Source organism: Drosophila tropicalis, unplaced genomic scaffold (genome assembly GCF_018151085.1).
Source record: "Drosophila tropicalis isolate 14030-0801.00 unplaced genomic scaffold, ASM1815108v1 contig_443, whole genome shotgun sequence".
NCBI classification, from domain to species: Eukaryota; Metazoa; Arthropoda; class Insecta; order Diptera; family Drosophilidae; genus Drosophila; species Drosophila tropicalis.
The window spans coordinates 5,041,095-5,053,204 of NW_027172907.1; the positions used below are offsets into that span (position 1 = coordinate 5,041,095).

A 12,110-nucleotide genomic window follows, 5' to 3' on the forward strand; every position below is an offset into this window, starting at 1 on the left:
TAGCGCTTATAATTTCCAGTACACGATTTAAAAGGTGTTGCAGCAGCAGCAGCAGCAGCGGCAGCCATTTACGATTGCATCGACAAAAATGTCAAGAATTTTCCATTTTTTTTTCTCGTTTTGCTTATTCTACACCATTTTATCTATGTTCTAATATATGTGCATACATACATACATACATATCTACATACTCCTTGCCTAGTGCCTAGTCGAATGAATCCTAAGAAACAAGCTCGTCCTGTCAGTATGTTTGAACAAAGATTTCCTTTGAATCGTAATTTCTGGTTCAGAGAAAAGCCAAGTTAGAGAGATAGCATCGGGTGGAAATGCGCCCCTTGTAGAGTTTTTGAATTCCTGCTATTGCCAGAGATTTGGCCACAAAACTTTTTAATATGAAACAAAAGGTAACTCTCTAAGACGTGTCAAACATGTACAATGGAATTTCTAGTTATTAGTTAACTTTAGAATACTCTTACCTAAATCACAGCCGGGCTAAATGTAAATTTCGTATGTTAACTACATGACCAATTGGCTTCAGAGTGGCAACATGCCCGAAAGTATAAGGTAGAGCCTTGAAACTGAAAGCAAATGTTATGCGCACAAAATGCAAAGTCAGGCAAGCAAAATCCTATAATTAAACAATTATAGCAACTCCCACTTTTTGCTTGTGGTCATTGGTTGTTGGATGGACCCTGGCCTGGCCTGTGGACCCTTGCGCTATGTGTCTCTACTCCTCCTTTTTGCGATCAAGGCATAGCCGTAGCCAAGGCGTAGGACGCGACCCTGAGGGGCAAAAAGGGAGCGGTAGTAGCAGAGTAAGAAGCGGCGGCAGCAGCAGCAGCAAGTACTTCGGTCAGTAAAAGGAATTTGTGTAGCAACATTTTGGCAGCATCTCCATCAGCAGCTCCACCTCCGTCTGGAGGAGCGAGTGTGCCCCGCATAAAATTGGGATAACACAGTCGGAGTCACAGTCGTTTTTTGGTATGTGTCTGTCATTGACATTTGTATGCAGCATATACATACATACATACATATACATATACATATATGTATAAGTAAAGAATCATATTTCACCTACGCCGTGCAAGAAGAAGGACTCTCCTACATTTGTAATGTGCAATCCTTTACATTAGCGTTTCTCAAGCTCTGAAACATTTACTAATGAGAGAGTGCAATCAGTTCATACATACATACATACATATGTATATACGGGATTTATGGAAGAACAACATAAAACAAAAACAAAAAAAGTCGACGTGCACAATAAATTATTACGGACCAGGCGATCTCACCCCCGAATCTTAAAACTTCAGTGTACCATCTTATGAGGGACCTGCTCTTGCTCCTGTAGATCTGCATTGGAAAATATACAAATGTATGTATGTACATACATATATATGTGGCTTTACTCGTTTATCTTACCGACCGACCGACCGACCGCCAGCATGCCGCTACCCTTGCCACCTGCCCCTTGCCACAACTGCTCAGCCTGCCTCTGACTCTGCTTAGACACTCAACCAGGTTGATAATTAACACACAAGCGCGGGGCGTGATGAGGAACCAAACAAATTATTAAAAATGAATTAGTGGAAATATAAATATATGATTTCAAAATTTCATATACATAAATGCGCAACAGCAACATCACAACGCACGTGCTTCTAGGCAGTTACCTTTATAACCATAACCATACCTACATACATACAGAGAGAGAGAGAGAGAGACAGGGAGAGATAGAGACCCATAGCCATAACTGGCGGACTCTGATGATGCCCATGGCGCAACCTCTTTTTGGCCTTTGGGTCCCTATGCAAAGGGTCGCGGCAATGGGCAACTGCAATTGCAGCATACAACCAACAACGAAACGAAACAAAGCGAACCAAAGATTCGTATAAATATATAGAAAAGTCATTAAATACTAATCTTTTCTCAATTTCTCTCCTTCATCTGAGATGGCCCTTTTGCTAATGACGCTGCCCACTTGTTGTTGTTGTTGTTGTTTTTGTTGGACAAATTGGACCTTACATTTTGAACCCAAGTTAGATCATTTATAATCTCTTTGCATGTGCATACTTTCATAAATTGTTATTTAAGGTTGTTTCAGAAACCCCCACAAAAAAACCAAAAATCAAAAAGAAGATTTAAAACGCATTCACATATAGACAAAGTTTAGATGGTTCAACATTCTTGTATATTTAATTGCATTTAAAACATACAAACAAACTTTGTAGTTAAAGAGAAAGACATTAAGCTAGACTTTATGATGTTTATTTAAAATGTCTTCAATTGACAAAAAAATCGAATTCCTTTGAATGACATTTGCTTCTGTTGAATGATCTTGGTCTTAAAACTTTTCTTAGACAGTCCCCATTCCTTTCTAAAGTTTGTTTAAAATACTCAATGTTTAGTAATACGTCTTAAATATAAAGCTTACAAAGAGTATCTACTTTTTGTTAAACTTTATTTCAGGACCAAGCCTTTAATAATGAATCCTTAACCTTTATCTATTCTTTGTTGAATTGGGGAAAAAAACCTTTATCTAAATAGATTATTGAAAAACTCTGTCTTATATTTAAAAAAAACAATTGTTTTAGTAGAGATCAGACAACTTAGACCCAATTAAACAGACCCATTAAATATAATCTTGCAATAAAACATATAGGTACTTATGTTTATAGAGAAAAGCCTTTCCGATTGCATAAAAGACAAATATATATATATATTGACTGCCATTTGTTAAATAAAACAAGCTTACGCAAACGTATTAAACTGAAACTGTCAATCCTTTTGGCAAGCTTCTTTCCAGTCGAAATGTATTTTTTTTTCCAATCTTGAATTTGTTCAAAACAAATTAAAATTATTATTATTATACTACGATTGAATCGCAATTACAAATTACGCTCAGCTACAGGCCCTAAACTAAAAAATAAATTAAAATTTTAACGATTGTAAAGAAAACCCTGCAGTCCTACTATAAAATTGTGATATCACCTTTGAAATAACTTAATGACTGATTCTTTTGGTTGACTTTATAACTCTTTTTCCTTTCAATTAAAATTGGATATACAGTAGAATCCGGTTATAACGTCCATATGGTTATATCGACTAAAGTTCGATGAGTGATTGGTTGTTCCCAATACTAGCTTATATGAAAGGGCCTCCGGTTAGTACGTCTTCCGGATATCACGACAAAAATCGGCGGTCCCTTGTACTGTAATATCAAGAAACAAATCCTTAATGGACTTTGCATTTACAGCTTTTATAGAGGAACGAGCATGAGAAACTTATGATCAGATACTTTGCTTATTTTCCATTCGATTTACATTAGATTTAGTAATTGTTTCAATATTTAATGAGTTTCGATAGTAAAGTTCACTCCAAACAAAAGGAGAGTAAGATTTTCTTCCTCAAAGACCTTTAACTTTTAGGGATTTTACAAACTAAAGATATAATGTTATTTGACAATATATGATAATTTTCTTCTTTTGGGATTTGTATCAGTTTTCGTCCTTTTCCTTTTTTTTTTGTTTTTATCAATGTTTTCCGTTTGCCTCCCTATCGTACCTTCAAACCCTTTGGCTTATCTGTTCTGATTCTAAAAAGAACCAAGCAATTCTTTTGCAAATAAACATTAATTTTGATATATTTATTTTTAAGTTTTTAAGTTCAAAACTAAGAAAGAGTTCTTAAAAACTAAAACCAAGATGGAAAAAGATAAAGATGACTTAAAAATCTTCACGTTTTTTTTTTTTTTTATTTTTTGGCAAAATATTCTTTTGTTTGTTTTTCATGTGTTTATTTATTTTGTTTTGGTGATTTTCTCCAATTGTTTAGATAAATATTCAATACTTAAGATTGACTTTTCGTGAAAACAATTACATATTGTTATATTTTTGATTCGGGCAATAAATGGAAATTTTTGAACATGTTGGCAGCAGGTAAAATTCAAAAATTTTAGAGTTTCTTCACTTTTCAATGGTTTTTAACAAATTCGACACATACTTTCACATTAATTTGTTTATAGTTTGTTTTAGGATTTTGTAGATATTTTTAATTTTTTAAAAAATACATTTCAAAACTATTTTGAAGATCGTTTTACTCCTTTAAACGATTGAGTTTTGTTTTCGTTTGCTATTTAATTGCGTACTTGAATTCATTCCATAATCCTTGTCATCCTGCTGAGGAATGGAGTTGTGTGAATAAATGTATGTCTTGTTACACCTCACAATTTGTATTATATCGTAATGGCAGACACACTCACAGAGCGACAGAGAGAGAGACAGAGATGTCTTTAATCGGGAACAATGAATGAATTGCCTATTTGCGGGCCATATTACCGTGGACCATTTGCTGGAAACTTTGGAAGGGTAACAAAACTGTTTAACGTGTCATCTGTGAACAGAGTACACTTTGGCGGCAATCCACACAACAAAAACGAAAAAGGAACGGAAAAAGTAAAAATGAAAAAAGAAAATCCTCTATATACAAATGGTTAGAAAAGAGAAATCTTTCGTTTCGAAGAGAATCGAGTGAGTGAGATAGAGGTATGTAGAGGAGAGAGAGAGAGAAACAGACAGCGAGAGAGAAACTCTGGGATGAATTGAGGGTAAGAGCTCACCGATAGGGGTGAGTACAAATACATATGTATATCCATCATATATATCCTTGCACACATACATATCCTTGTATGTATATAGTATATATCCTGCTGCTGCTGCTGCTGCTTCTGTCGCTGCGTTGCTCGACAGAAAATCTGTCAGCATCCCCAAAAGCGATATGTATTCGGGCGGCGGCGTCGGCGAGCCTTGGCGACAAGTTACAGCATTTAAGTGGGAGGGCGGGGAAGGGAGCTCTCTCTCGCTGTGTGTGTGTCATTGCGTGAAATGCTAAAGCTGTGTTTTCTTTATCCGCAACTCCCCCAATTTGAGGCCTGCACATATGCAGTATCTATAATATATAAGCGCATAATGGCCCTAAGGCCATAAGTAACCGAATATGAGGAATGAGTGTTACAAATATTGAATCAAGGTGTACGTACATTCATTCGGTTCATGTGTGCGTATCTCTATACATATATGTACATACATACATATGTATGTATGTATGTATGTAGAGAGTTATGTATGTATGTATGTGTTTGCTTGCTTGTGTCCAGGCTGCAGCGTCGAGGCTTTGGCTGGGACAAGAGCAAAGTTTTATTTCCTCAGGAGATATTACCATATAGATTGTATCCTCTATATACGAAAGCGAAACGTACGCATGTACATGCGTTCAGCGATTGCCCCCAACCTCCTCCTCCCGCCCTTCTACATACACAGAGAGAGAGAGAGAGAGAAAGAGAGAAAGAGATAGAGACGTACATTGGCATATATACAAACATACATAAGTTCAAATACATGAAGAAGCATATGTATGTATGTATGTACGTATGTATAAATGTGTATATGAGCTGCATGTTTGAAAAGCTCCGCGCGCTATCTTGGGTGAAATTGGAGGTACCGGATGGAATATGACCAACAGAAGCTGCATACACCCCCGGGTAGTACATAGCCTTTGGCTGGGTCTTGGTAGTAGTAGTCGAATAGCATCAAGCTGGCAAAAATCCTTTGGCCGAAAACCACAAAGGAGATACGGAAGTTGTTTCAGACATTGAGGACGACGACGCTGCCATCGAACCGCTTAGGATCAACATCAACACACAGTCACAGTCACCAGCAGCAGTTGTAGTCATAGTCATAGTAGTCCAGTAGTTGGTCAAGTTATCCCTCTTGATAAAAGTGTAGGAAATCGGTACGGAAATTTACTTGAGCGCGTCGGAAGTCAAGTCCAAGTTCATAGTTCACTTTTCTTAATAAACTAAACGAAAACATACGGCCGGGCCACAACAACAAAATCAACCAACACCTTCGGGTTGTCAAAGAAGTAACGCAAAAAAGCAAAAGTTCCGCCGGCAAATACGTTTTATCATCATTATCAACCACCTCCACTTTTCTTTCTCTCTCTCCCTCTCTCTCTCGCTCTCTGTTTCCCTCTCGTTATCGCTATCTCTATCCATCTTACACGCTGTGTGTGTTTTTTGTGTGTGTGTGTGTGTGCCTGTGTGTGTGTATGTGTTTGTGTGTGTGTGTATTTGACTGGCTGGCTGGTTGACCAATTTACATAATTTTACATTTTGTGGCACAAATAAGAATAACTCGACATACTGGATTTCACAAGCAACTTCCGTCGGAAGGTGAACAAAAATAAACTCCCCTCTTCCCTCATATACAAAATACTGAAAATTTAGTCAAAAGTAGTAAATTATTTTATAACAATTCATTTTCCTTATTTATTTATTTCCGTAGGAGCTGGACATGTCATTTTTGGCCACCTTGGATGCTAATGCCTGGCAGGTAATTTGATTGTTAACACAATTCTTTATATTACATTTAGGTTATCAACCAATTATAGGAATCATTTTAGAGTGTGTTGAATATAATTACATAATACACGAAAGGAATTCAAACCTTGAATCAAAACTATATGTCAAATCCAGTGTTAAGCTATAAGAAAAGTGAACGAATTTCAAGCAATTGAATGTTGGAAGTAAATATTATAATTTTCTCACTAACAACAAGTCTATATTTGAAATTTAATTCCTATCTAACAATAAGTAATGCAAAGATGAATTAATTTTCGTCTAGAACGAGCCAATATTCTCCATATTATGTTCAATCAATACAACTCATTATATTCCATACATATTTATTGAAAACGAAACAGATCCTTGAAAGTTAATTATACCTTTTGTCAATTTCATCCCAATTAAACCAATTTCATATTTTGGAATTGTATTTAGGATCTTTCAGACAAGTTAAAAGGAGTTTAATTTGTTTACCCCCTGGAAAGATAACACTATAATGCGTTTCTAAACTGAATTATTTCATTTCATTTAATTATTAAAGTATACCACAATAAATTGCAATACTTCTGATGGTCGTATGCTATCTATTTTAAGGTAAAATCCAAATGTTCCAAAAGTAATCGACTACTGTCTTTACTAAGTACATTCTTGATCAACAGCATCCACAAGTTATGTTCTAATGTAATTGATGTCCCAATAGTAATTGAACTGACACTTGTCTTAACTGAGTACATTCTTGATCAACAGCATCCACAAATTCTGTCTATTTCTATATAAAATAATATATGTATAAGTTGTTAAACTGTTTTGCTTATTAATGTGGTTTCTCTTAATTGTAGTCTTCTCGTCTTTAGTTGCAAAATAAAGAGATCCCATTGGGAAGAGCTTTATGAGTGAAGATTAAGATACTTATCCTTGTATCCTAATTATTGGTACTTGGGATTAAAGTGTTCAATTTCAGTTCAAGTCAAAATGATACGTTAGATAAGAAAGTAGTTTCGATCCCAATTATAAAAACTATGAAATTCGCTTTTCCGTATGGAATGAAAGTCACATATATACGACCTAAATGGCACTCCTTTGATTTTGCGTTAAATAAACATCATTTTATTCAGAATCGGTGGTTATATTTAGGTCCACGTATTCACATTAGCTTAGATCTTTTACATTTATTCATTTGTGAGCTTTCTTTAGAGGAAAGACTTTCATATGAAACACTTTTAACTACCTATACTTTTATGGCTTACTAGAGTATTTAACTTTTGTTTAACTGAACATTTTCCATCGTTTAATTTTAAAAGTATTGAAAACCTTTACCTAAGCTTTAAAAAGTTCATTCTACAGTTAAAATTCCATCGATTGTGAGCAGGTTTCAGTTGATCTTATCGAATCTTGAAGAAGCATTCGATGTCATATTTTGCACTCCCTTTTTTGTCCAGGAATTCTCATTTCTAGACAACATTTGTACATTTTAGGCAAATATTTTTGGTTTGAGCTGCTGCAAACTCATTATTTTCGTCGACCTTTCCAGCACGTAAAAACGTTAAGTACATTGCGTATTTATGTGTGTTTGCTTTAAAAAAAAAACCTCTGGAAAAGGTGGTTCTTTTGCTTACTTTGAGGGATGAAATATATTCATTTTCCTAACTAGTAAACCGAAATGATATAATTATTTGAAAATTGAAGTTTATAATGTAGACAGCGAGACAATTGAATTTTGAATGGTTAATTAGAGTAGAAGATCATTCAAGTCCTAACTCAATATCATCTGTATCCCTTTCTCTTTCTCTCTCTCTCTGTGTGTTGCATTTTACGCATGACATTTCTTTCAAGTTCTTTCACATTTCACACATTTAGTCAATTGACAACTTTTTGTGGCTATTTGATAGGAAAAGAAAATGCGTTTTGGGGGTTATACGGGGTACACACACATACATATGTAGAGGTAAGTTTATATGGTTAACCGGACAACGGTCCTTTCTTTTAGCATTTTTTCCATGTTCTATGTTTATATTTACACTTCGACTTAGTCTCTTGTCACCGGCAGAGTTGTGCCAGTTGTTGTTGGTTGGTCGTTTGGTCGGTTGGTTGGTTGATATTCCTTCTGACGGCAGCGTCTGCGGTGGTTTGAACGGCGGCGCTTTGTTTGCACAGACCTGTCTACCAAATGAACCGAATAATACATCAAACGTTCTTTATTGGGGGTGACAAATCCTCGGCAGTTGGCGAAACTGATTACTTTGAGGACTAAGAACGACTACAACGGCAGACAAAAAAATTTGCCGTACGTTAAGATAACTTATTTCTTAATCAGTGCGTCGCTTTTGCGAAAAATTAATTAATACCGACCACAAAGAGCAATAAACAATGTTTTTGTTTTCTTTAAAGTTTAGTCAAAATATGAATACACTGAAACTTTTCAACTCATTTGCTATAGTCAAGTGATTTGCCAAATGGTGATAATAATGACCTCTACCTACCACTGAGGTGTATTTGTGTGCAATTATGCATAATTTGGCTCCTGCGCAATGCCATTCACATTTTTTTTTTAAATAATTAGTTGACGTATATTGAAACGTGACAATTCAGACCATGTATCCCGTGGTCACGCGTGCTCTGAGCAACATTTATGTAGATGTTGTGGTCGTAAACGTATCCAGGACTTCCATATACTACAGCACTCTCTAGTAGAGAGTCTTTATCTTGTGGAGTTTTCATATAAGTCATTGTCTTACAATTAGAGAGAGATTTTGCTGGGGGAGTTCAACTCGCTTTTTTATTCCACTGGCGCGTAATCGAGTATTTTGAGTTGAGTAAATTGATAACTTTAATGGTGATAAAAAGAATATATTTCAAATTACTTATAGCATAATGTCATTTTTATCAAATCTAAGAGAAATTTCATTTAGGCAAACCCAAAAATCTGACGACATATTTGAAAAAAATGCACATATCACAAGTGTTAATGAACAGACGCAAGTAATAGCAATCGATCCAGAACTTAGAAGACTATCCCTCTGCCTCTTACTGTTAGCTCTATGGTCATACAGACTTCACTCTTTATTTTGATCGAAATATATGTCTATATTCTTTTAACTGTTCGATCGTTTCGGTGTCTAAGTGCAGACCACCTCAGACCCCGAAGTAGCTGTCGTTTCCTCTCCAACGAAGGATATAAAAAGGCTAGAGTAAACTCCTGGACTTATCTACAGTAAAGTTCTTTGATCAGAAGCTTTTACACACAATTGCTTAACATTTTATTGAATTGTCCTTTAAACAACTAAATCGACTTTAAATGTATCCCTTTCTTAAATTTTGGTGTAGAATATGAAATATTTTTCTAGAAGATATTTAATATACCATTTAAGAAGTTTCTTTAGCTGCTTTGCTTAGAATTGTTTAACCAACATTTCTTGCCACATTGAAAATTGATTTTCTCAATGAAAATCAAAATAGGGACGATCTACCGCACTTTGTGTGATGTCTGTCGGCTCTTTTCTATGATCGGTCTTCTTATTTTTTGATGAAAATAAAACCACCTGATTCATAATTATATGATTGCAGTAAGCTTGAAAATGTTCGTTCACATCGAATAGATATAAAGAGAGTATTGGTATTAATTGTTATTAATGATCGAGAGATCTCTATAATACACAACCCATGTATGTGTGATTAGTGTGATCATTTTGAAAGCAGTTAATCTTCGATTAAGAGAATCAGAGCGCTGGGCATTCTGAGCTGATGTTGCAACATCCCTAAAATAAATAATGTATACCTATACATACATACATACATATGCATACGAGGCACACAATCTCATCTCATATTTGCTATTTTACATGAGAAAAGGAAGACGAGAGGCACACAAAAAATATGTATAATGTAGCGTAAGTAATTGCATTACCAGGCGAAAGGCAAAGGCGAAGGCGATGGTGAAGATATAATTACCCATAGTGACGCTCTTTTATATTTAAATGCCAATTACATACATAAAGGGATTTGAAAGATAATTATGAAATAGCATACTTCTGCGGCCACGACATCCTTATCCTCGCGTTATCCTCTGTTCTGGGTAGGCTAATAATTCGATATGTTAATATTGAACGCGCTAGTGGATAGAATCATTGGCATCATGTTGCATGTTGCCCGTTGCCCGTTGCCAGTTGCCCAGTGCAGGCGAAAAAAAAAAAAAAAACAGAAAGCAATAGGTAGTAGGGGGAGTGACAAGAGCAAGCTTATGCCCATGCTCAAGACCAAGTACAAACGCGTGGCACGTGGCCTTATTTATATCATTTAAGACAGGCGAAACGCCACAATAGCAACAACAACAACAACAACAAGAACAACAGCATAACCATTCGCATTGTGTGTTTTATCCAGTTTACTAACAATATTTTATTTCACCCACCCCAACCCCCATCCGTCCCGCCCCACCCACTTCCGGTTTTGGAAATTTTCACTGGTATTTTGGTTTTTGGTCTACTCTTCAACCCACCTAAGTGAGACATTGAGTAGAGTAAAATTGGTCTGAAGAGATTAGTGAGCACTTCATGCTAAAAAGTGAAAAGCCAAGTAGTGCGGATGGCAGCGGACGACGCTGCGGCGGCATGCATATGTTTTTTTTTCCAAGTCCGTGTGATCCTGTTCCTGTTCGGGCGGTATGTCGTTTGTTGCTTTTGCGGCTATTGAGAGCGTACACCTGAGTGGTTTTAATGAAAATCCATTCAGACCATAGTCACCCATTACCCAAGCCGTCATACAAGGATACTCAAGTACTCCATCGCTCTCGCTCTCTCTCCCTATCCCTCTCACTTAGTCTTACTTACATACAACGGATACATTACGAAAAGGCGGTCACGTGACTCGAATGCCTTCGTTTTAATTAAATTCATAAAAAAACAGTACTGCAAATATTTGCGGGGGCTTACTGTGAGTGTCTTTTGTCAGCAATTGCAAATTAGAACATATATCGAATTCACGTACCTATAAAATTGACAAATATATGCTTATTGTAGGTATTATTGACATTTGAAAGTCGGGCAAATCAAGAGACTGTGGCCCTTAAATTAAAGAATTCAAGTACTAGGTAAAAGAACAACGAAAAAGGGTGAAGCAGATCCAAGTACCTACCTATTACAGAATCGAACGAAATTTTGTTTTAAATTAATAAATTCAATTATAAATCAAAAAATACCTCTATTTAGAGTACTTTTAACGAATACATCTAAACGTTTTTGAATTCAAACGAATGAATATCAAAGAAATAAAGATTCCTTTGTGTCCATCAGTTGAAGGCCTCTTTATTCGAAAACAAAGTTTTTCCACAAAAATAAGGTCTAAATGAAGATAAATTAACAAATTAAGAATCTGATTTTGTTTTAATACAGGAATAGTGCAATATTCTAGGGGCAGTGTAAATGAATTTCACTGATTATTATTCAAAGGCTCTTTAAGAGGCCCAATGAGAGTTTAACAACAGCTACAAGAATTGTTGGCCAATTAAAGCTTAAATTGATTATCTAAATTGTTAAATTCAAGGATATACAGTCAGATAGTGTGATCTTTGTCTGAGGCAGTAGTGATGCCCAGTCCTGATGTACATACATCAAATGTTGTTAAGAATTTAAAATACTTTCATTGCAAGTTCAAACGTTTATCGTTTCACTCATGAATACACAGTATGAGTATCCATATGTATGTTTGTTTG

General features: G+C 35.7%; 1 protein-coding gene across 1 annotated transcript in view; it reads left to right on the forward strand.

Moving 5' to 3' along the window:
• Positions 1-6,193: 6,193 nt before the first annotated feature.
• TfAP-2 (transcription factor AP-2) overlaps positions 6,194-12,110 on the forward strand; it is a 47,677-nt gene continuing 41,760 nt past the window's right edge. The window contains exons 1-2 of the mRNA XM_068286346.1: positions 6,194-6,232; positions 6,345-6,392. Coding sequence (XP_068142447.1) covers positions 6,354-6,392 — 39 coding nt within the window. The 5' untranslated portion in view covers positions 6,194-6,232; positions 6,345-6,353. The remainder of the gene's footprint in view (positions 6,233-6,344; positions 6,393-12,110) is intronic.